The sequence below is a fragment of the Cervus canadensis genome, chromosome 11 (genome assembly GCF_019320065.1).
Source record: "Cervus canadensis isolate Bull #8, Minnesota chromosome 11, ASM1932006v1, whole genome shotgun sequence".
In the NCBI taxonomy this organism is placed as follows: Eukaryota; Metazoa; Chordata; class Mammalia; order Artiodactyla; family Cervidae; genus Cervus; species Cervus canadensis.
The window spans coordinates 49320510-49347236 of NC_057396.1; the positions used below are offsets into that span (position 1 = coordinate 49320510).

General features: G+C 41.4%; 1 protein-coding gene across 11 annotated transcripts in view; it reads right to left on the bottom strand.

Moving 5' to 3' along the window:
• XRRA1 (X-ray radiation resistance associated 1) overlaps window positions 1–26727 on the bottom strand; it is a 67479-nt gene that overhangs the window by 7621 nt on the left and 33131 nt on the right. For 4 of the 11 annotated variants that reach the window (XM_043482724.1, XM_043482723.1, XM_043482725.1 and 1 more), the window contains 4 exons: window positions 18563–18691; window positions 17603–17820; window positions 11042–11082; window positions 7934–8059 (listed from right to left, as the gene is read on the bottom strand). The exons of 1 other annotated variant lie outside the window; for it this stretch is intronic. In XM_043482724.1, coding sequence (XP_043338659.1) covers window positions 7934–8059; window positions 11042–11082; window positions 17603–17820; window positions 18563–18691 — 514 coding nt within the window. Of the gene's footprint in view, window positions 1–7933; window positions 8060–11041; window positions 11083–17602; window positions 18543–18562; window positions 18708–26727 lie in introns of those variants that run through there. 6 more of the 11 variants (XM_043482729.1, XM_043482728.1, XM_043482726.1 and 3 more) reach the window with 5 other exon arrangements.

Here is a 26727-nt window from a genome sequence, read left to right on the forward strand (position 1 = left end):
TGGGGCACATACAGAGCACCAAGCGCTGGGAGTGGGTGGTAGCTCAGTCTGACTTCCTCTGGAGCCTCACTGGGTAGTGCCAGATGCCTTTGGGGCAATTACCTATTCACTGTCTTTCATTTTGGCTCCTTCAGTCAACAAATATTTACTGAATGACTTTATGTGCCAAGCTCTGGGCTGGGACTGAGTGAAGGAGACACAGTTCCTATCCTGGAGGAATGCTACCTGGTGCGAAATAAGCACTGAAGCAGCAGTAACACAGAGAAGCATGCGTTTACATCAGTGATCAGTGCCACAGAAGTGAGGCCCATGGAGCACCAGGGTGGTCTGACCTCGTCACAGAGGTAAGAGAAGGCGTCCCTGAGATCTGAAGGATGGCAGAAGGTGATGAGTGAATGCAGTGGGGGATGGAGTACATGTCAAAGAAACCTCTGTATTAATCGAAGCATTCCCTCTAGTTTCTGGGTATAAAGCTAGACTGTTTCTTCTTGCCCCCCAGGCAGCTAGATGTGGGCCTATGACTCAGTTCTAGCCAATGCCACCTCTGTGGAAGTGATAAATGCCATTTCCAGGCGTAGCCCATTCAAAACTTCCTGCAGGATCCTGTCCTCACTCAACTACCTTTCTACCAGTTGTGTGCATGTGTCCTCAGTCGCTATGTCGTATCTGACTCTTTGTGACCCCATGGACTGTAGCCTGCCAGGCTTCTCTGTCCATGGGATTTTCCAGGCAAGAATACTAGAGTGGGTTGCCATTTCCTGCTCCAGGGTATCTTCCTGACCCAGGGATTGAACCTACGTCTTCTGCATCAGCAGGTGGATTCTTCACCACTGAGCCACCTGACCAGTTGCATAGGATTCAGTAAAGTTCTCTTAAGGTCCTATATGGGATGACAAAGCTATGGCCAGAAGAGATCTGGGTCTCTGAAGAATCATCATGTGAAAGGCCACCTAGCAACCAGGAATATCCACAATGGGTTTTGTAAAAGCAAGAAATATACTTTTGTGTTCATTGACATTTTCAGTTTGTCATAGCAGGTAGTATTACTTCCTCTAATGCAGAAAGGAAACATGCCATACAAAGAAAAATGTGTGAAAGATACCACAGCAAAGAGGAGAAACCCTGTTGGATGGATTTAAAGAAGGCTAGTGTGACTAAAAGCAGAGAGAAAGGGTGGTTGGTGCAAAATGAGACTGGAGATGCAAGTATGGGCCAGACCAAAGTTTATTAAAGATACTGGTCCATAGAGAACCTATTAGATGAATTTTTAGAAATATGAAGACCTAGGCTATTGCTTCAGGAGGGGGATCCAGATGACAGAGTAAAGAGGACATGGAGCTCACTTCCCCCCACAAACACATCAAAACTACATCTACACGTGGAACAATTTTCATGGAAAACGTTATGGAATCTGGCAAAAGAGCTCCTAAACCACCAAGGCTACAAGAGAGACTCCCACATAATCAGGCAGGATGAGAAGAAAGGCACTTGGTCAGGACCTGTGTCCCTGGGAGGGGACTAAGAGGAAGAGGGAGATGGCGTGGTGGATACCACCCCAGGGAATGAGTGGGTCAGGACACAGACAGGGTGTCCAGTCCTGGGGTCCTACACAGAAAGGGCAAACCTCGTGGCTGTCTGGAGAAATGCTGGGACAGGCTGGAGAAAGGCTGAAGCCTAGACTGCATTGGTGACGAGGGTGTGGGTGCGGGCTCACCCCCAGACAGGGCAGGGGGTGGTCTGCCCTAGCAGCTGCCGCCTTGCCACACTCTCAATCTGAGCTGAGTGAACACCCCAGCCCAGCAGTGGATCTAGGGCAGTCAGATCCTGGGAAAAGAATCCGTTTAGGGATGCAGAGGTGGTGCGGGGGGCCTGGTGGGCAGTGGTGGCCACTGCTGGCACACAGAAGCAGCCCAACTTCCTACAGCTTGAGCAGCGCTTCAATTCCCACAAGCACAAAATGCCGAGATTCCCGGTCCCAGCCTACTCAAGGCTCCAGCCCTGCCCACTCTGTGCTACAATTGTGCACTAGATCTGGGCCAACCGTAATAGGGGGAAAGATGCAGCTTGGACTGCAGCTGAGTAGAACTGCAGACGCCTACACAGGCAGAGCGCTGGACCTCTGAAAAGCACAGGAGCCCCACTTACTTGTACATTCCCCTCCTTCAGGGCAAAGGCCCCAGCGTGGGAGAAGGAAAACCACACACACTTAAAGGGAACAGAGTCAGCCTGAGTCAGATCCTCAAGGTTTCTACCCCTGCAACCAGGCAGCAGACCCTGCCCCTTGACAGAGTAGCCTCTGTCTCTGCTGGGAGCCTCTCTCTCTGCTGGGAGTGCCAGCTAATCCAACACCAGCCACACCCTCTATCACAGAGGCCAGCGCACCCTGAGGAAAGACCGGGCTGGTGTCCACCTCAGATCCAGCCCTCACCTCAAAGACACTGGGGACACCCAGCCAACATATGGTACTCCCACATAAAAAACATCCATCCCAGACCAGGGATTGGCCAAGATGGTGGAGTAGAAAGACACTGAGCTCACCTCTTCTCACAGGCACATCAAAATCACAACTATTTACAGAACGACCATTGATGACAAGGACCAGAACCTACCAGAAAAGAAACAGAACCAGCCTGCCAAATCCATTAAAATAGAAACAGCAATTTAGGCAAAATGAGGTGAAACAGGAACATGTTCCAGATGAAGGAACAAGGTAAAACCTCAGAAGAAAACCAAGTGGGTATAGGCAATCTACCTGAGAAAGAGTTCAGGGTAACGATCATAAGGATGACCAAAGAATTCAGACAAAGAGTGGATCCACAGAGGAAAAGTTAGAAGTTTTTAAACAAAGAATTAGAAAATATAAAGAACAACCAAAGATGAAGAATGCAATAACTGAAATGAAAAATACACTGTAAGGAACCACTTACTACCACTGACCCAGCAATTCTACTCCTGGATAAATATCTGAAAAAACAAAAAACAAAAAAACACTAATTTGCAAAGGTACATGCATCCCAATGTTCACAGCAGTATTATTTACCACAGCCAAGATATGGAAGCAACCTACGTGGCTGTCAACAGATGAATGGATAAAGAAGACGTGATATATAGATATATACACTGGACTAATACTCAGCCATAAAAAGAAAATCTTGCCATTTGCAGCAACACAGATGGGTTTGGAGAGTATTATTCTAAGTGAAATAAGTGTGATGGAGAAAGAAAATAGTGCATGATATCACTTATATGTGCAATCTAAAAAATACAGGAAATGAGTGAATAAGAAGGAAGCACACTTACAGATACAGAGAACAAACTAGTGGCGACCAGTAGGGAGAGAGAAGGGGGAAATATAGGTGCGGAGAAGAAAGCTGTATAAACCCTTAAGTGTGAAATAAGTTACAAGGATATACTGTACAACACAGGGAATACAGGCATTATTTTATAGTAATTCAAATGAAGTACAACCTTTAAAAACTACGAATCACTACATTGTACACCTGTAACTTATATAACATTGTACAGCAAGTATACTTCAATTAAAAAAATTTTTTTAAATCACATCCAAAAAATACCTAGGAATAAACTTAATCAAGGATATAAAAGACTTGTATTTGGAAAACTATAAAACTTTGATGAAGGAATTTAAAGACGATTCAGTGAAATGAAAAGATATCCCATGATATCTTATTATTATTAAAATGGACATACTACCCAAAAAAATCTACAGATTTAATGCAATCCCTATCAAAATGCCCATTACTTTTTTCTGAAGACTAGAAGCAATAATACTAAAATTTATATGGAATCAAAAAAGACCCAGAATTGCCAAAGCAATCCTGAGGATAAAGAACAAAGCTGGAGGTATAATCCTCTCATACTTGAGACTATACTATAAAGCTATGGTCATAAAAACCATGTGGTGCTAACACAAAAATACATACATCAATGGTACAGGATAAAGAGCTGTGAAATAAAGTCACACACCTACAGTCAATCTATGACAAAGGAGGCAAGAATATACAATGGAAAAAAGACAATCTCCTCAATAAGTGATCCTGGGAAAACTGGACAGTTACATGTAAAAAAAAAAAATATTCCAACATTCTCTTGGAATCCAGTGTTTAGGACTCCATGCTTTTACCGCCAAGGGCCCAGGTTACTTAGACCCTGGTTGGGGAATTACCACAAACTACATGCCAAAGCCCAAAAAAAAGAAAAAAAAAAAAAACATTCTCTTACAACATCTACAAAAATAAAACTCAAAACAGTTTCATCCCCTAAATTTAAGCCCTGAAATCATTAAAGTCCTAGAAGAACACAGGCAGAACATTCTTTGACATAAATTACAGCAATATTTTTTTGCATTTTCTAAGGCCAAAGAAATAAGAGCAAAAATAAACAGATGCAGTCTAATTAAACTTAAAAGCTTCACAGCAAAGGAAACCACTTATAAAACAAAAAGGCAATCTGTGGAATGGAAGAAAATATTTGGAAATGATGCAACTGACAAGGGGTTAATATCTACAACAAACAGCTCATACAACTCATTATCAAAAATAAAACCAAATAATCCAATTGAAAAGTGGGCAGAAGATTCTTGTTTTCCTTTTTGACACTTTATTTTTTAATTGAGGGATAACTGCCTTACAGAATTTTGTGGTTTTCTGTCATACAAGAATCAGCCATGGGTACACCCATGTCCCCTCCCTCCCAAACCTCTCTCCCCACCCCACCCTTCTGCTTTATCACAGAGCCCCTGCTTTGAGTTCCCTGAGTCACACAGCAAATTCCCACTGGCTATCTATTTTAATGTGATGTTGTAAATTTCCATTTTATTCTCTCCATACACCTCACCCTCTCCCTCCTCTCCTCCCGGCATGTCCACAGGTCTGTTCTCTATGCCAGTTTCTCCACTGCTGCCCTGAAAATAAATTCATCAGTACCATCTTTCTAGACTCCATATCTATGCATCAGTATATGATATTTACATTTCTCTTTCTGACTTACTTCACTCTGCATAACAGGCTCTAGGTTCATCCACCGCATTAGAACTGACTCACACATGTTCCTTTTTATGGCTGAGCAGTACTCCACTGAACATATGTACCACAGTTGCTTTATCTACTCATCTGTTGAAGGACATCTAGGTTGCTTCCATGTTCTAGCTATTGTAAATAGTACTTGGGCAGAAGATTTTAATAGACATTTTCCCAAAGATATACAAAAGGCCAAAGGTCACATGAAATATGCTCAACATCACTAATTATTAGAGAAATGCAAATCAAAACCACAATGAAATATCACCTCACATTGTCAGAATGGTTATCATCAAAAAGTCTACTAATAACAAATGTTGGAGAAGATGTAGAGAAAGGGAAACCTTGTACACTGTTGGAAGGAATGTAAATTGGTGGTATTACTCAGCCATAAAGAAAATGAAATAATGCCATCTGCAGCTACATGGATGGACCTAGGAAATATTATGCTTAGTGAAGTAAGTCAGAGAAAGACAAATACTATTTAATGTCACTTAATTGGGATCTAAAAAATAATAAAAGTGAATGTATATGCAAAACAGAAACAGTCTCACAGATACAGAAAACAAAATGATTAGCAAAGGGGAGAAGGAAGCAGGGAAAATTAGGGTTGTGGGACTAACAGATATAAACTATTACATACAAAATAGATAAGCAACAAGGATATACTATGTAGCACAGGGAATTATACTCATTATCTTTTAATAACCTATAATGGAATATAATCTGCAAAAATACTGAATCACTATGCCTAAAATTAACACAATATTGTAAGTCAACTATACTTCCATAAAAAAATATGAAGACCTAAATTTGACAAGACTGGGAAATAGATTAGATGTGGGTGGGGAGGAGGGATGTACAGGAGAAAGAAATATCAAAGATGACAACCAGGGTTTGGCTCAAGTAGCTGAATGGAGTCAACAGCTCAAGTAACTCAGCTATTGACTAAGATACAGAACAATGGAAGAACATTCAAATTTGAATTGGTAAGATCATTAATTCACTTTGGATATGTGGACTTTGGAGGTGCCTTTTAGACTTCCAAGTAGAAATTCACGTAGGTCTGGGATACAATAAGGAGTTAAAAGTGTGTGAGGCGCTGGGCATAGGCAATGGATATGTGAAGCCAGTCTCAGGAGAAAATACAGAGGAAGAGGAAAAAGAGACTCAGAGTAGGACTTGAAGGACTCTGACATTTGATCATCTAGACCAGAGGTCAGCAAACTTTTTCTGTCAAAGGCCAGATAAAAAATGTTTTAGGTTCTGCAGGCCATTCAACCTCCATTGCAACTACTCAACTTCGCTGTTGTAGCAACCATAATAACTTTTTATAGAACACTATACCCCCAAAATGCAGAATATACATTTTTTTGCTAAGTGCACACAGAACATTCACCAACTTAGAATATAGGGTGGACCATAAAATAAGTTTAAATACATTTCAGAAGGATGAAATCTTACAGATTATGCTATCTGACTACAACAGAATTAAATTAGAACTCAACAAATATAAGTTATCTGGAAGAGCCCCATACATTTGGAAGTTAAACCACTCACTTCTAAACAAACCATAGGTCAAAGAAGAAATCACAAAAAAATTAAAAATATTTTGAGTGAAAGAAAATCAAAACACAAAACTTATTGAATGCAGCTCCAACAGTGCTTAAAGAAGATATTTATAGTGGCTTATATTAAAAAGAGGAAAGGTCTATATCAATGATCTAAAATTATACTACTTAGGAATCTAGGAAAAAGAAGAGTCAATTAAACTCATTGTGAGTAGGAGAGAAATAAAATTATGAGCAAAAATCAATGAAATAGTAAACAGACAATAGAGAGATCCAAAGAAAACAGTAGCTAGTTATTTTTTTAAGTCAATAAAAGGGTAACTTCTATTTTGGATCAATAAAAAAAGAGAAAAGATGAAAATTACCAGTTTCAAGAACAAAAGGAGAATCCATAATACTGATACATCTATGGTCCACTGATTTTTGACAAGGGTGAGCAGACCATTAAATGGCAAAAGAACACTCTTTTCAATAAAAGGTGTTGAGAAAACTGCATATCATACAAAAGAATGAAGCTGGACCCCTATCTCACACCATATATAAAGATTAGCTCAAAATGGATCAAAGACCTAAATGTTATGACTAAAATTATAACTCTTAGAGGAAAACACCTGGGGAGTTTGGCTGTACTAACTGCTTGCCTCAGAAGCAATGTAAGCCAGGTTTCTTAAAAGTTGCTGGCATTTCACACCTGAGTAGGGCTCAATTAGTGGGGCTTACAGGAAGTTTTACAGGATATGGAAAAACATGTTAACATAAAACTTGTTAATGAAACACATATTAAATCTGTTCCATGGGCTTTATATCTGCTGTTCTCTTTGGTTTAAACATGTCTCAAGTCACTCAACCCTCAATCTTCACCTCACTAAGCTCCCTGATTTCCATCTCAGCTTAACCACCACTCTCGAGAGTACCTTCCCTGGTCCCAAATATGAGGTGAGACCTACCCTTCACATACTTCAGAGCACTGTGAATGTCTTCGCAACACTGGGCATGTTTATGCTGTGATTATTTGTTCGTGCTCCATCTTCCCTGTAGGTGATAAGCTCAGCAAGGGCAGAGGTCGAATCTCCTCATGCAATTGTATCCCCAGTGCCCAGCACAGAGCCTGGCACATGGTGAGTGGTCAATCAGTATCTGTGACTGAATCAATGGGCTCCTGCCTCTGCCTGCTTTGCCTTCTGTTTCCCCAACCCTGAGAACCCCTGAGCCTGAATTCTACTGATGCAGGGAACGGAAGGGTTGGCTTTCAGGCCAGAGCAATTCACACCCCACCCTCCCATCTGTGCTCCTGGGGAGAGAGGTAGAGAAGCTGAGAGTCACCTTGTTGTAGGCCAGGCTAAGGTACCTCAGCTCTGGGAAGGGCGGGGCCAGCGTCTGGTTCCTCGCCTTCAGTGACTTCACAGGAAGAATCTCGAATATGGGCGGAAGTGCACATACCTTGGTCGTCTTAGAAGGAAAAGAGTCAAAGTCAAAGCGCCCTGGTGATAAAGAAGTGGACCAACAGACCCTTCCTAGGGAGGGTGGTGGAAAGAATGACCATTCCAGAGGGGCTGGCCCAAAGGAGGCTTCTGGGGTCATAAGGGGGGATGTCACCAAGGGCCTAGAGTTCTGGCTCCAAGTTCTCTGATGTCACATAGTTAGTTCATTCTCTGGCACCCAAAGTTCCAGTCTCAAGTTCTCTGAAGCCAAAGGACGACACAGCAGCAGTGCAGACAGCAGAAGCTCCCTACTCACCTCTCACGTTCTGCCCTATAGTGGCTTATCCTGAACTTGCCCTTCTATACAGTTGGGTTAAGATTTCTCCAGAAAGCAAAAGGGCAGGTGCATGCTCACATCATTAAGGGGACTTTTCCTGGTGAGGAGATAGCAGGAGTGAGTTGAGCCTTGAACTACTGCTCTGATTTGCTCATCCAATCCTACAGTGGAGGGTTCTTCATTCCAGGATAAAACAGCAGCTAAGTCCTGGATGATGATCAAGTTGAAAATGGAAGTTGTTGGATTAACTATGCCAAACTCAGTTTACTCACTGATTCCCTGAGTTAGAGCCAAAGGAAATCACAGGGTAGATGCTGGACTAATGACTGGCTTCAGATGAACTCGATTCATCTAAGTGCCATTAACTGCTGTGTCATCTTGAGCAAGTCACTTATATTTCACCTGCTCATTCAATGACCATTTGTGGAGCACCTGCTCTGGGCCAAGTATTTTGTTTCTTCCTGGGCTCCACCTTGTACAGCCACAAGTGGATGAGTCATGGTTGAGAGTAAAACAAAAACCAGTGATGGTGCTTGGGAACTCTCCTCTCAGGGAAATCAGAATGTAATCTCCCAGAGGCTGGAGGGGAAGGTGGTAGCAGTCTCTTAAGGCATCTCCTCAACTGTGCCATTCCCGATCTGGAGGGAGGCCACGTGAGCCAAAGAGGGTAAGTCAGACTGAAGCACAGAGAAGAAAAAACCAGACAGGCTTGGGTCTGGAAGGTCCTGACCTGAGGGCATGACTGGCTCTGCTGGGGTCACAGAGGGTCCTGTCTTAGAGGGGGATGTATTTGATGTTGATAGAGGGGCCACTAAAAGTTTCCATCCATTCAAATCACTCTGCATTCTCAGATGGCACACAATTGGGACCTGAGCACTAAGCAACCCGCCAATAATCTCTGGCTTCTATAGCCACAAGCCCTTCCATCCGTTAGGCACCACTTTATGCAGAGTGACTTGGCTGCTCCTCCCATTCAGACCTGCAGTCTCTATCTCCAATCCTTTGAAACCAGACTGGCTGCTGCACAATAAAGAATTTGTCTGGTCTTTGTCCTGGGTTTTTGGCACTGAGCTTCTAAAACCCTTGGAATCTCTAGAGTGATAGGAATGTCTTTGTTATTCATAACCCCTTGGATCATACCTGAGTTCACACTAATGAGCTGACTTAGGATGGGGGCTGGCCATACTATAAAGACAACCATGTGATCAGAGGACTGGGGTTTGAGCCAGCCTGACCTCTGGGGAGGGGAGAGGGGCTAGAGATCGAGTTCAATCATGTGGCCAATGGTTCGATCAATCATGGCTATGCAATGAAACTCTAGTGAAAGTCCTGGCCACTGAGGCTCTGGTGAGCTACCTGGCTGGTGCACCCATCAGCTGTGTTGGGAGCATGACACAATTCATTCCACAGTGAAAGGGCAAAGAGGCTCTACGTTTCGAACTCCCCCAGCCCTCACTGTGCATCTTTTCATTTGGCTGGTCCTGATTTGCAGCCGTTATAGTCAATCTGTAATCAGAAGTATAATGGTCTCCTGAGTTCTATGAGTCATTCTAGCAAATTACTGAACCTGAGGGGATCGTGGCAGCTGTAGAATTTATTGCCATTACAAATAGCCTGGGAACCCCCACACTTGCAACTAGCGCCTAAAGTGAGGGCAGTCTTGTTGGGGACTCTGCTCTTGTGGGCTCATGCTAATTCCAGATGGCTAGCATCAGAACTGCACTGCAGTATTATACCGGCCTATGGCTTACTTTGACCAACAGATTAAAATGCCGTTGCTTGAATTTCAGAACCTTGCTCTCTTGGAAGTCTAATGCCACCATACTACAAAGAAGTCCAGGATGAAAAGATAACATAAAGATGACAAGTCCTGCCAGCTGTCTGTGAGTCCAGCTCCCAGATAACCTGCCAGCTGCAGGAATGTGCCCTAGCTAAACACCAGCAGAACCACCTAACCAACCCAAATAATTGTGAGATATAATAAATTGCCATTGTTTGAAGTCAACAACTGTGTTGGCTTGTTAAGTGGCAATAATACAGCAATTGATATAATTTCTCACCCAGTTGTATCTGTGGGGAGGGGGTATACTGAGTTGTGATCCAAGGATGCAGGTTGCCTAACTGCATAATGGTACTTCTTACTATAAATGAGTAAGTGAATAAATAGATAAATATTAGTGTGTCAGTCTTCTTGAACTTGCTTAGTGAGCATCTACCCTGAGAAAAAAGACAATTTTATGTGCTGACAAAAATCAAGTGTCTAAGCCTGTGACACCAAGGATTAGATCCCAGATGGCAGTGTGTTTGGCCAGGGTTGCTCTAGCTTTGGGATGAGGGTTCTTGTTAAGGAGCTACTAGGCTTCATCCTAGTGGCAGCCTCAATTTAATGCCAGCTTGATCACTTGAAGCAGGAATCATCCCTACTGAAGAACAATAGAAGCTGGTATGTGGGTTGTGTGAGGCCTGGGACCTGTTGGTTGAGTCCCCTGCTACATCTTCATAGGCCAGCATAGTGCCTGGCACATGGTCAGGACTCAGGAAATATGCGTTCAGTGAATGGGCTTCCTCAGTGTTATATATGCAAATACCTCTCATGGCTCCGTCAACTTATTTTTGTTTACTAAAACTAATGTTCTAATGCAAGGACACAAATATAAAGTAGGCATTTCCTACCTCTGAGGTTGAAAATCCAGGATAAGATGAGAACACGACCTCTGAAATATAAGAGAAAAGAATGGAGATTGGTGAGAGTGCTAACTGACCCCCAGGAGGCCAGGGTCTGCATCTGCCACCCACTGTGTACAGCAGAGTATCTCCCGGAGGGGGTACTCCTTGGTCCTGAGCTTCAGTGCTAACTAGGAAGAGGAACCAGCTGTGACATGCATCGGGTAACACGCCCTTTGTGCCTGGAACAAAATTCAAACTCCTTGGCCAGGCTTTGGAGGTCCTGTCTGATCTCGCCTCTGCCTACTTCTCCAGTCTTATCTCATGCTACCCTGGCCCTCCCTCACTATGTATCAGCCACACTGATCTTCTTCCTGGCTTTGTACCATGCAAGCTCTTGTGAGCCTCAGAACTACAGGGCAGTCAGTATTGGTCAGAAGACAAACCAACTGTTTTAGAAGAGAAAAATGTATATAAAAGATATTCTGTCGGAGGATTTGAAAATACTGTTTGTTATATTAGTAGAAATAGAGTGCATTAAGACAGTGAATTCAGGAGAGACAAGTGAGAAGGAGGCTGCAGAGTGATTTCATTCTCTAAATCATCTAAGAGGAGCCAATAGAGAGCTGAGTTCAACCTAATAAAGCAAAGCATCTGCTGGGTCTGGATCCTATGCAGGGATCACTCACCTTTGCCCTGACTAATGGGACCCCTTCCGCATGTTAATGATACCGTATTGAGAAGGTTATATTAAAATGAAATAAGCAATAATACGGGTGGAACACCATGTAGCAAGAACAACTCCGATGACAAGGGTCTGAAAGGAATCTGTGAAAGGTTTGTGAAAGGAAAAAAGTAGGAGTTAGCTAAAGGATGAGCCATGGTCATAAGTGTGGGTGCTAAGCAGTGATCTTCTGGGGAGATAGAGAGCCCCCACATCTAGGAAGATGAACGGAGGTACACTCTATCTGAACTCAGGCCCTGGCCCTTCCCACAGTTACAAGAAAGAACTCCAGAAACCAGAACCTGTGTTCTAAGGTTCAGACTGGGAACCATTCAAAAGATGTATAGTCAGGCACTTCCTAATATTTGAGGAAAATTAGCACCATGAAAGAAAGTTATGAAATATAAAAGAAAAACCAGCATCTGAAAAAAAGAGAGGTGGTTTAACCAAAAGAATAAAAACTTTAAATAGAATAATTAATGTCTAGATTCTAAGGAATTCAAAAGACTATTTTATTTTAAGACAAAATTAGGTCATTATGGAAGAGAAACTGTTACTAATTTTGTAATTTTAAAGTATGATAATCAAATAAAAGATTTAATAAATGTCTTATACAGAAGAAAAGGTCCATCTGAAGAGCTAATTCATAAAACAGAGAATGGAATGAAGGATAATAAAAATTTTCCAAGATAAAGGAAACTATCTTGGAAAGAACAAAGTACCTAACAAAATAAACAAAAAAGAACTGCATACCCAGAAGCACCTTAGCCAAATTTCCAAAGGAAAAAAGTGAAATCTTATTCCAGGAAGCAAAAATAGATTTCCTATAAAGGCATGGGAATCAGATTGGTATCAGACTTCTCATGGCAACAATAGATTTAGAAGGTAATCAAACATAATCTTCAAAGTTCTCAGGAAAAATTATTTTAAGGCTACAGTTCTCTATTCAGTGAGCTAGCATTCAAGGATGATGACAAAGCAAAGGTAATTTGGGGTATTTTATGGGCTGAGAAAAATCTATTATATGCAAACCCTCTTTGAAAGAATCAAATCAAACAGCAAAATGAAAAGCAATACAGCATAGGAAACTATCTTTGTGACCACGAGAAAGGGAGACACTTAAACAAGAACCCAAAGGCATAAGCCATATGATAAAACTGCACAGGTTTGGTGTGATGGACTGAATTGTGTCATCCCCCACCACCTCCCTAATTCATATGTTGAAGTCCTAACCCCCTGGTACCTCAGAATGAGACTATTTGGAAACAGCATCTTTAAAAAAGTAACTGAGGTTAATAAGCTCATTAGGATAGACCCTAATTCAATATGAAGGTTCTCCTTGTAAGAAGAGAAGATTAGGACATAGACAATTCAGACAGAGAGATGACCAAATGAGGATACAGCAAGAAGGCAGCTGTCTATAAAGCAGAGGGGAGAGGCTGAAAAAGAAACTAAATCTGCCAACACCTTGATCTTGGACTTCTAGCCTCCAGAACATGAGAAAATAAATATCTGTGGTTTAAGCCAAACAGTGTGTGGTATTCTGGCAGTCTTAGCAAACTAATATACTTGGGTAAATCAAACTTGAGAATTTCTCTTCAAAATGTCATCTCTTACATTGCAGATGAAATATATAGTCAGGTGATTACAAAATAAAAGAAGAAATTGAAAATATTAAAACTATCAAGGGATATGAAATAACAATTCATAAAAGTTGAAAACTAAGTAAATGAAAAAATACTTACTTATAAATCACCAATATTTATAAAATAGATATTAAAACAATGAAATATCACTTTATACCTACAAAAATAACAAAACTTAGAACAATTAAAAAGCTTGGAAATACCAAGTGCAGGCAAGGTTGTAAGGAAACAGGAACTCTGATGTTCTTCAAGTATGAGTGTATACCAGAGCCACCATTTTGAAGAACAATCAGGTGGCACTTATTTAAACTATGTATGCATATACTCTGTGATCCAACAAACTCACTTCTAGGTAAATATTCCAGAAAAACTCTGGCCAGGGGTATGTGTAAGAAACATACACAAGGTTAGGTGACGTAGGTGTCCATTAGCAAGGGAATAAATGAATAAAGTGTGGTTAAAGCACAGTGTGGAATATTATGCATTAGATAAAAGGAAGAACTGGATGGGCATATAGCAATAAGAAAAACCTTAAAAAGAGCGCTGAGTGGGAAAAAAATTAAGTAACAGAATGGGCTCAACAGCATATTACCATTATGTAAACTAAAAACACATTACACACAAACTAATATATTTCACAGAGATATATCCATATATCCAGAAAATGTACTCAGCACAAAAACAGATACTTACATGAAAATGGGAAATGGGAGGAGGGATTAAGAATGAAGGAGAAAAAATAAAACAGGGCAAGGGAAACTTTATAAAGACTAATGGTTAAAGTGCTGGGCTTCTCTGGTGGTCCAGTGGTTAAGAAGTCACCTTGCCACACAGGAAACACCAGTTCATTCCCTGGTCTGGGAAGATCCCACAGGCTGTGGAGCAACTGAGCCTGTGTGCCACAACTGCTGAGCCCGCACTCCGCAACACGAGAAGCTACCACAGCAAGAAGCCCACATACCACAACTAGAAAAGAGCCCACATGTAGCCATGAAGACCCAGCAATCCCATTACTGGGCATATACCCTGAGAAAACCATAACTGAAAAAGACACATATATCCCAATGTTCGGGGCTTTCCAGTTGGCTCACTGGTAAAGAATCTGCCTGCCATTGGTAAAGAACTGAACCAAAGGAGATGTGGGTTCAATCCCTGGGTTGGGAAGATCCCAAGAGAAGGAAATGTCAACCCACTCCTGTATGCTTTGCCTGGGAAATCCTAAGGACAAAGAAGCCTGACAAGTTATAGTCCATGGGGTCACAAAGAGTCAGAGATGACTTAGCGACTAAAACAAACACACACACCCCAATGTCTTTAGCGCTGTTTACAATAGCCAGGACACAGACGCAACCTACAGGTCCATTAACAGATGAATGGATAAAGCAGTTGTAGTATATATATATATATATATACAATGGAATATTACTCAGCCATAAAAAGGAACAAATTTGAGTCAGTTCTAGTGACGTGGATGAACACAGAGCCTGTTACATAGAATGAAGTAAGTCAGAAAGAGAAAAACAATTATCACATATTAACACACACACACACACATATATATAAAATCTAGAAAAATATTACTGATGAACCTATCTGCAGGGCAGGAGTAGAGATGCAGACATAGAGAACAGATGTGTTGACTCAAATCAATGTGATACATGAAGAAATGACAATAACCACAAGATCACCTCAACAGATGCAGAAAAAGCATTTGATAAAATTCAACATTCATTCATGATAAGAAAATAACTCTTGCCAAAGTGGGTACAGAGAGAACATATCTCAACATAATTAAAGCTATTTATGACAAAATACAGCCAACATAATACTCAACTGTGAAAAGCTGAAAGCCTTTCAGCTAAATCTAGAACAAGACAAGGACTCCCACTCTTACCACTTCTATTCAACATGGTATTGGAAGCCCTAGCCACAATAATCAGACAAGAAAAAGAAATACAAGGTACCTAAACTGAAAGGGAAAAGGTAAAATCGTCATATATGCAGATAACATTATACTATGTATATATAAAACCCTAAAGACTCCACACAAAACTAGAGTTGATAAATGAGTTCAGCAAGGTAGCAGGATACAAGATTAACACATAGAAGGCCTCCCTGGTGGCTCAGAGGTAAAAATTCCACCTGCCAATGCAGGAGGACACAGGTTTGATCCTGATCCGGGAAGCTCCCATATGCCACAGAGCAACTAAGCCCATTCACTACAGTTACTGAGCCTGTGCTCTAGAGTCTGGGAGCCTCAACTATTGAGCCCAGGTGCTGCAACTACTGAAGCCTGAGCACCCTAGAGCCCATGTTCTGCAACAAGAGAAGTCACTGCAATGAGAGCCAGTGCACCACAACTAGAGAATGGTCCCTGCTTGCCAAAACTAGAGAAAAGCTCACACAGCAATGAAGACCTAGCACAGCCATAAATAAGTAAATAAAATTTTAAAAACAATTAGCATACAGAAATCACTTGTAGTTCTTTACACTAAAAAAGAAATATCAGAAAGAGAAAGTAGAAAAAAATTCCTTTTAAAATTGAAATCAAAAAGAATAAAATACTTAGGAATAAACCTGACCAAGGAGGTGAAAGACTTATATATTGAGAACTGTAAAACATTGATAAAGGAAATAAGATGATTTAAAGAAATAGTAAGATATACCATAGATTGGATTGGAAGAATTAATATTATTAAAATGGCCACAGTATCCAAAGTAATCAGTTTAATGCAATCAATTTACCTGTGACATTTTTTACAGAACTAGAACATTCCTTTATTTCTCCAAAGACGACATACAAATGGCCAACAGGCACATGAAAAGACGCTCAACACTACTAATCATTGGACAAACGTAAATCAAAACTACAATGAAGTATCATCTCATACAGATCAGAAAGGCCATCAACTAAAAGTCTACAAATAATAAATGTAGGAGCAGGTGTGGAGAAAAGGGTACCCTTGTACACTGTTAGTGGCAACGTAAATTGATGAAGCTGCTATGGAAAACAGTATGGAGGCTGTTTAAGAAACTAAAAATAGGGTTACCATTTGATTCAGCAACCCCACTCCTGGGTATATACCCAGAAAAGACAAAAACACTAATTTCAAATGAAACATGTACCCCCACCATGTTCAGAGCAGCACTATATATGACAGCCACTACATGGAAGCAACCTAAGTGTCAATCAATAGATGAATGGATAAAGAAGATGTGATACACACACAATAGAATATTACTTAGCCACATAAAAGGGTGAAATAATACCATTTGCAGCAACATGCAGGGACCTAAAAATTATCACACTAAGTGAAGTCATACAGAGACAGACAGATATCATATGATATCATTTATACATAGAATTTTAAAAATAGTACAAATGAACTTATTTATGAAACAGAAAAACTCACCCAGAAAACAAACTTATGGGTACCAAAGGGGAAGAAAGAGGAAGCATAACGGAGCACGGAACCAACAGATGCATACCACTATATACAAAATAAACAACAAGGACGTACTGTATAGCACAGGAACTATTTTCAAAATCTTGCAATAAATGATAGTGGAAAAGAACCGAAAAAATATAAACATATACATATAAATGTATAACTGAATCAGTACACCTCGAACTAAAAAGCTTCTGCACAGCAAAGGGAACCATGAACAAAATGAAAATATAACCTAATGAAGGGGAGAAAATATTTTTAATTACTGTACCTGAACAAGGGATTCCTATCCAAAAAGTCATTTTTTAAAAACTCAAAACTCAATAGTAAAAAAAATAAACAATCAAGAGGATATGAATAGATATCTTTCCAAAGAAGACATGCAAATGGACAAGCAAGGAAGGACAAGCAAGCAGGCTCAGGATGGAGAAGAGAGGATGGAAGGAGCCTGAGTCCCATGAGAATGCCAATGCACCCCAGAATTAACCATCACTGGAAAGCCTTACTTTTAGCCTCTTACTATTTGAGATAAAAAGGAAAAAAAATCCACTTGTACCTGGGTTGTAAAAACATCTTGACTGACAGAACAGGTAGGAAGTTACTGAAATATTTCATGTGAGACCTCAATCTCCCCAGGCCCAGCAGTTGAGAAGCAGGAGCTCCCCAGAGAGCCACAGACTTTCAGAATCAATTCTTAGACGCTTATTCACACCATGGGTCAAGAGTCTCTCTAACAAGGGGTATCACTAACCTGTCCGGTCAACATCCTTTTTCATGGGCAGTATAGTATAATCCGGCTGGTCATCTGAGGCCTCATATATCCACGACTTGGGCTGCACCATGGATTGGGGCTGTTTCCGGGGACTCCCCCTGCCTCCAACCCAGTCTCCAGACCCATCTCGGAGCTGAACCTGCTGTAGGTACGGGATCCGGAAAATCCTGTTTTGGTCCAGGCTTAACTTCTTCAGTCTTCAATTATGGAAAGTGAATACAGAATCACAGCAGTAATGATACCTCAGGGACATTTACCAAGCAACTTTAGGGAAAGAACATGGAATCAGTCTTGGACACTTACTCCTCCTCTGTGACCTTGAGCCAGTGACTTACCCTCTCGGGTATCAATATCCCTACCTCTAAAATGGGGGTAGCATTTACTAACCTTTTGAGGTTCTTGAGAGGATTAAATGACAAAATATGTAAATAATGTGGCACAAAGTGGCATACAGTAAATGGCATTTGAACCCCAAGTAAAATTTCCAGAGATCTAAAACTTAATTATTTAAAGGCCAGCATTTCATTGCTTTAACCAAATACAGTCAGGCCTCCACATAGAACCACACAGGTTCTATGTTGGTTGAATCTGTGGATGTATAGAGGGCTGTCTATAGGTGGAACTCAGAGTTTAACTTATCTTTCTGATTCTCATTCTTTTTTCTTTTATTCCATCTCTTCTCTTAGGGTCAGGATCCCGTTTTCTCCTCTTTGCTGCTTCTAAACCAATCATGTGATCAGAAATATCTTTACTAGTGCCCCACTTTTTTGGCTCGAGCTAAAGCTCAGAGGGGAGATGACTTACCCATGGCCACACAGCTGAGGTAAGTGGAGGAACTGGGATTTAAAGCCAGGCCTTTTGGCTTCCAGAGCAGCACTCAAGGTGTGAGCAAGGATGGGGGTGACAGAGGGCCCTACAGAGAGAGGCTTTTAGCTTTACCTCCTGAGCCCGGCCAGGCTGACAAAACAGTTGGGGTTGGAGAGTTTGTTGTCATCCAGCATCAATGTCTCCAGCGCTGGGAACCTCAGGATGTACCTCTTGGTGGTCAGCGATGTGACAGACGCCTCCCTGTGTGCACAAAGACCTGGGATAATGATCAAGGGCACGGGACAAGCTCCATCATTCCCAGAAAGAAATGGAGGATAGGGAATCAATCAAGAGGCCTAACCAGGGGATTTCTCTGATGATCTAGTGGTTAAGACTCCAGCCTTCTGAAGCAAGGGGACATGGGTTCAATCCCTGGTTCAGAATCAAGATCCCACATGCTATGTGGTGTGGCCCCCTCCTACCAAAAAAAAAGAAGCCTAACCACCTTGGAAACTTCTCTAGTGCCCAAGAATGGTTTCTGCAGAGAGAGGTACCAGAAAGTGTAATCCCCTTTCCAACTGACCCCCCTCCCCAAACCCCACTCACACATTCAATCTTTTTTTTTTTAATTTTTCATTTATTTTTATTAGTTGGAGGCTAATTACTTTACAACATTGCAGTGGGTTTTGTCATACATTGACATGAATCAGCCATGGAGTTACATGTGTTCCCCACCCCGATCCCCCCTCCCACCTCCCTCTCCACCCGATCCCTCTGGGTCTACATTCAATCTTTTGTATGGAGAAAGGTTGCACATGTCTACTGATGGACTCAGTGTGACCAAGTTGGGGCAGGATGGAGAGGCATTAGTAATGTTCATGGAAAATACCAGGGTGGCAGAATTAGGGGAAACATTCTATAGGAAGAACACTGCACAATTTGGGGTCAGGGAAGACTCCCAAGTATGTTGTGTCACCCCAAGAACTGGTAATCACAGAAGCACTTGGAGATAATGACCCTGGCAGAGGCCAAGTGGGATAAGGTAGGACAGATGAAGGGCACCATTCCTGGCCGCAGTGAGGCTCTCCTCTAAATGACTTTGTAGAGTGCACACATCAGTATGGAACTGAGAAGTCTTTTCTTAAATTCAAACTCAAATTCTGAGGATTTTCAGAAACACTTGAGAGTGGGATTTAACAGGCTGAGGTCCTGAGTCACACACGTTGGGTAGGAAGTAGTGGTATTTTAGGTACTACCATCAACGTGACCTCATTTGTGTCAGCATGTGGATGAGGCTTAGGTAATTATTTCTAAGCACCTGAGAGATAGATGACTCACATTGTGTTTTCATTCCTCCCTCCAACTCCAACCTTTCTATACACAAAAACAAACACACAGGATACCTGGTCACATGCACACATACACATATGTGAATCACAGGCCTACAATAAGAGGACTGGGAAGTAGCCTTTTTTCTGAGCCTACTGCATTCCTGACATTGTGTTGTCTTATATATGTCATTTCAGAGGAGCACTGGGAAGGACAGTGTGATCTATCTCCTTTTCAGATGAAGAAATTTGAACTTAAGAGTCACTTGCCCAAAATCTCATAGTTAGAAAGTGGTAGAGCACCAATTCGATTCCAAACCCCAGGCCCTTTCCACTACAGCGCCCACCTCTCACATCACATCTTCAAGCCCTATGTGAATTAAAGGGTGGGGAAGTGGAAGGGTAGCTGCTGGCTGGGTGGGAGAGAGGCTGACAAAGGTAGACAGTGAGTTCAAAAGCCCAAAGGACTGTTAACAGTTCACCTAAAGGCAGGAATATTTCAAAGGTGAATTTAAAGACAGCATACAGCCAGCTGTGCACTCATTCATTCATTCACACTCAAGAATTTTTTTTTACACATATTTGTGGAGCCAGGCACAGGGAATACAAAGAGAAAAAGAACACATTCCCCTCTCAAAGTTCTTCTTATAGTCTCGTGGAGGAGACAGACGCTCAGCACACAATGAGATCAATACTAGAGCAAAGGCAGGCACAAAACTTGATGCAAGTCACCCACTTGGGTGGGGAGAACCCAGGGAAGGCAATGTTTAAACTAAACCATGAAGACAGGGAAAGAACTCCCTGTTGGTCCAGTGGTTAGGACTGCTGGCTTTCACTGCTGAGGGCCCGGGTTCAAACCCTAGTTGGGGAACTAAAATCCCACAAGCCATGAGGCGTGGCCAAAGGAAAAAAAGGAGAGATAATTTGCTACGTTCTTAAGAACTGTGAGAGAAGGAGAGGAACAGGAAGACAAATCATTGTTTTGTGGCTGCAGCTGTAGTATTTTTAGGAGCTCTGGCTGGTCATGTGCCTCAACATGGGGCTCAGAGAAACACAGGCACTCACCTGTGGACAAATGGGGTGTGTCACTGAGAGGGGTAGGTCTGAAAGCTGACAGACAGAACTTCTGGGGTACTCCACAATGCTCAGCACTGATATTCAGCATGGCCCCAGGCCTGAGTGTTAGATGCCTCGTTGTGTTTACAGTAAATTCTTCCTTTTCTTGTTGCTCTAATAGTGATGGATTTCTGTAGATTATAACCATGATAATTCTGACTATAAAGAGGAAGGGGTCAGATACCGTTTCCAAAAGAACCCTGGCAAAGTGAGGGGCAAGAGGCTTGAAATCCAAAGCCCACAGACACTCAACAGAGCAGGAAAGAAGCCTTTAGCTCCTGGTATTTTTCAGGGTCACAGATCACTCTCTTCCTCTTCCCAAAAGGACCAACTTTCACACAGTGAATTTTTAATCTACCTGAAAGCAATTATAGGATGGTGCACAGAAGCTCTGTTGATCTATAGTTAATTGGCCAATCTTTATTTTACTCCAGTGAAATATGAAACAGCTAAGAAGTAAGACTTCAAAAAATTCCTCTTAAGCTCCATAATAAAAAAGCTAGCTCTGACCTGTCTCTTGTGGAAAGTCATACTACTTTGCCTTTTCAAAGTTCAGCTCCAATTATAACATAGAGGAGTTTCATTTTGTCTCTAAAACACACGCCTTGAAATAGGGGGGCCATCAATAGTAGGTAGGTGAGGAAGACAAGAGGCAAAGCTTCATAGGAAAGCATCAGACTCTCCCGCTGAGCCCTTCCCACAGCAGTTTTGGGACAAGAGTTCTTTGAAGTGGCAGAAGTCTGTCAGTACAGAAACCGAGATTTCCAGCTGTAGTGCTATTTTTATCATACCTTCTCTTAGCAAAGGGAAGTGACGGCATTTAAAATCTGGTAGCTTAAATGGAATTGTTTAGAAGGTAGGAGTCTGCCCCAGTGGTTGGGTTCCCATTCAGGAGTGGGAATTCAAGTACCATATTAGGAAAAGCATAGGAGTGGGGATCAGGAGCCCTGGGCTCTGGTTCTGGTGTTGCTGCTGCTTTGCTTGTTGTGTGGTTTCTAGTTGGTCTCAAGCATCTCTGGGCCTAGCTGGTTGTGAGAGGTGAGGAAAGAAAGAATTCAGGCTGATGACCATGTTTATAGCCTGGAAAACTACACAGTGGATGCAGAGCAGTGCCCGTCAGTGAGGCCAGGGACATAGGAGGAGGAGAGGCTGGCACGGGCATGTGTCTGATGAGTCTGACATGGTAAGCAGGATACACGGGTGTATGGTTCAGATGACAAAAGTGAAGCAGAGGGAAGGGATGAGAACACTAAGAAAGACTATAAAGATCAAGAAAAACAGTGGGTTGAGAGTGGACAATGAGGGACCAAGATTTAAGAGATTAGCAGAAAAGGGGAATCGACAGAGCATACTGAGTGTGGACAGATGTGTGGGAAGAAAATGACAATAATACTTGTCTGAAGCCTCACTGCTTTCACAGCATAAATATTTCAGTTGATATGCTGATATAAGCAGGAGTATATTTATTCTCTCTTTCTTATATGTAAAGAAATAGAAGTACAGAGTGGTGAAGACTTACTTCATGTAATAAGACTTTCCACTGAAAACAACTAGAATGATGAATAAAGTATATATATTTAAAAAAAAAGACCTATCATTTAGACCTACTGCATGATCCAGCAATCCCACTCCTGGGCATATATCTAGAGAGAACCATACTTTGAATTTCAAAGATACATGCACCCCAGTGTTCACTGAAGCACTATTTACAATAGCCAGGACATGGAAGCAACCTAACCATCCATCAAAGAGGAATGGATAAAGATGTGGTGTATATATATGTGTGTATACACACACACACACACACACACACACACACACACACACACACAATTACTCAGCCATAAAAAGGAATGAAATAGTGCCATCTGCAGCAACACAGATGGACCTAAAGATTGTCATAATGAGTGAAGTCAGAGAAAGATAAATATCATGTGATATCGCTTATATGTGAAATCTAAAAAAATGGTACAAATGAACTTATTTATGAAACAGAAATAAGAGTCACAGATGGAGAAAGCAAACTTATGGTTACCAGGGAGGAGAGGAGGAGGGAGGGAGATAAACTGGGAGATTAGGACTGACATATACACACTATTACATATAAAACAGATGAACCAATAAGGGCCCACAGTATAGCACAGGGACCTCTCTACGCAGTACTCTATAATGACCTATATGGGAAAAGAATCTAAGCACGAGTAGATACATGTACACGTATAACTGATTAACACTGCTACACACCTGAAATGAACACAACATTGTAAATCAACTATATTCCAATAAAAATTTTTTTAAAAAACAAACAAAAAGATGCAAGAGATGCAAAGACAGTAAAGTACTGTGGCAAAATCTAAAACCCCAGAGACAGGAATTTCTCTGGAGGTCCAGTGTTAAGACTTCACCTTCCAATGCAGGGGGTGCAGGTTTTACCTCTGGTTAGGGAGCTAAGATCACATAGGCCTTGCAGCCAAAAAACCAAAACAAAAATCAGAAGCAATACTGTAACAAGTTCAATGAAGATTTTTTTAAATAGTCCACATGAAAAAAAATAAAAATAAAACTCCAGAGGTAGAAACTGGGCATAAAAAGCTACTTTTGCCATAAGGATATTTGCTGATATTACTGAAAGAGAAGGTGGGGCATAGAATTGGAGATCCTCACTTGAACCTGGGATCCTAAAGAAAGGTACCCTCAGAAGCAGAACTAAGCCCATTTCTCTCATCCCCAAACCAAGGGAAAACTGCCTTGGAGTGAGCAGAGAAGGGGAAGGGGGAGGGCAAGCTGGTCTTCCTGAAAAACTCCAGCCCATATTTGTATCATTGGAGTGGTTCATAAAATAGCCAGCTAGTTTATTTAGTTTAAAATGGTTCCATACCAGGCACCTAGGCACCTGGCCAAAATAAATGGAAAGGCTTATGGTCCTGCAGACTAAATACCATGAGCCAACTCTCTCCCAAGTGTAAACTATAAAATCCAGACTATATATACATATATAAAAGACAATCTTTTTTAGGGCATCTGGGAACTAATAAGCTGTGAAAAGTTAGGGCACCAAGATTTGGAAGAAGGAGAAAACCTGAAGGGATTCATGTAACATTTGGGGCCACTTTTCGCCTAGGGCTCTCTGCTTACTCCAGAAGTGGCTGAGAAGCTAAGTAGAGATTCTGACAACCTTGCTAGTCCAGGAGGCCAAAAACTGGAGTCCAGAGTATGTCATAGAAAGGGAGCCCCAATCAACTGCCCCTGTTTTAAGTTAGGGCAGTGGAGGACTAAATCCAAAGAGGAAGTGTGAACTAGAAAACAGTGTGATCCTTGCAGGGACTGAAGACTAGCTTCAAACAACTTCAATTTCTATAAATGAATTAAGCTGATTTGGAGTTATTGATGACCTATATGCCAAAAGAACTCTAGATCTGGTGAGGGAAAAAAGTAATTTGAGTTGCCCACAGGGGAGTCATGGTTTCTCATTCAGTTCCTGATTATCTACATGTAAATTAAAACTAATCAAACTTTAATAAAATGGAATACTCAGCTCCTCAGTCACACTAACCACATCTCAAGTGCTCAATATGACTAGTGGCTACCATATTGGACAATGTGGACATAGAACATTTCCTACAATATAGAGAGTGCTAGTGAACGCTTTCAAACATAACTAGAAAATATCTGGAAATTGGTGCTAAGTCTGGGGTATGAAAGGAACGGTGGTCCATATCAGAAAGTAGGCAATTGTGACGATTCAAAGGAAGAATGGAAATTTAGCCTGTGAATGGACCTGGTCAACTCACAAACCTACTTTGTGGTTATCTCCCCAGTTCTTGCATCATTAGAAAAGATGCACTAAGCCACTGACAAAATAACCACACTTTTTTACTGACCAATAACATGAGGGCTCTTATAATAGGAAGGGCCAAATTGAAGCCCTAGGAATTTTGCTTCCAGAACAGTAAATCAAAGATAATTCCACATCTCTGAGGTAACTGCAGAGATTACTGCAAACACTAAAGACTGGAAAAGTAGAAGGATAATGAGTCCTATAACATCCCTGTTTATCTTGTTTATTTGACTTGTGCAGAAGACAGGTCTTGAAGAATGACTGTAAATTACTCAATCACATGGTGATTCCAATTTCACCCACTGTTCCCTATGTGGACTCTTCTTACTGTAGCACATCAACACAGCCCCTAGCACTTGTGATGATTCTCCAGGCAAGAATACTGGAGTGGGTTAACCATTTCCTTCTCCAGGGGATCTTCCCGACCCAGGGGTAGAACCCGGGCCTCCCGCATTGGAGGCAGACGCTTTAACCTCTGAGCCACCAGGGAAGCCCATGCCAGATGTTACTTTCTCTTTATTAATGAACAAGAACTACCAGAAGCAGTCTGCTTTCACCTGACAGGGACAGCAGTATACCTTTGTTCTCTTCCCTGGGGCTACATTAACTCATAATCTAATCCATGGAAATCTTGATTATTTTGGTATTCCACAGAACACTATATTGACTGGAGCTAATGGGCAGGAAATTCAAATACTTTAGATGCATCAGTATGGACTGTGCCACAGGATGGAGGTAGACCTCACAAAAATTCAAGAAACTGACACCATGATTAATTTTCTTGATGACCAGGTATCTATCTGGAGCATGTTGGAATATACCTCCAATGTGAAAGACATCTTTCACTGCCTTCTACTAAGAAAAAGTTACAAAGCTTTGTTGGCTTTTTTTTGATTTGGGCAGCTACATGTAAAACATTTGTGCTGTTCTGATCCATTTACTGAGGCTGCTAGTTTTGTGTGAGAAGAGCAAGGCAAGGCTCTGCAACAGGTCCAACTGCCATGCAAGTTGCTCTCTGGGCATAATGTCATTTACCACGGGTATTGGGTGCTATGACTCAGCAGGTCCAACTGTGTTCTGTCTAAGTCTGTATAGATAGGGTTACCATATATCCTGGTTTTCAAGGACAGTTTGAATTTTCACCTGTTATTGCCAAATAATTAATAGTGGTGCTTTTCCCTTTCAACTATGTTCCTGGTTTGGATGATAAATAGAGTGAATGATCACTCACTCTATGAATAGAGCCTTTTCAAGGCACCAATTACAGAATCATTTTTTGAGCAAAGTTATGCTCTATTCTTCATATAACTATTTTCCTTTTGAGAAACAGCTTCGGGCTTACTCCTGCATGTTGGTAGAGACTGAACACCTGACCATGGGCCACTAAGGGGACCACGTTTCCTGAGATGTGCATTATGACCTGAATGTTCAGAACTCCCTCAGTACATGAAAATAACTTTGGAGATCAGCTCAAGCAAATCTGGAAACATTGAATGAATTAACATTGCTTAGATTTCCACAATGCCTACTCTTGCTGTACTGTTTCTTCTCCATCAACCCATAACTAATGTTCTATGACCACTGGGTGTAGGAGAACAATATACAAATGAATTTACAAATGATTTTGCATGATATGCTGATACTAACCAAAACCAGAGTGTTGCAAGATTATAACTCCATACCAATGTGGCTCTGAAAGACAGGGGAGGAGAAATCCTCCCAAGAGATAAAACCCAGAACAAAAGATCTGACTGTTCATTTTACTTGGTTGGTGAGATAGCCAAAAGTGCAGTGGTTTAGCTGAAGAGTCAAAGCTTAGAAAACATAATGTAAAACTGCTGACAGGGAGGACTGAGGGAGAATTATATGAATGGACCTCTCAGAATGAACAGGATGAGTTTTTTTTTTTTTTCATTTATTTTTATTAGTTGGAGGCTAATTACTTTACAATATTGTAATGGGTTTTGTCATACATTGACATGAATCAGCCATGGATTTACATGTATTCCCCATCC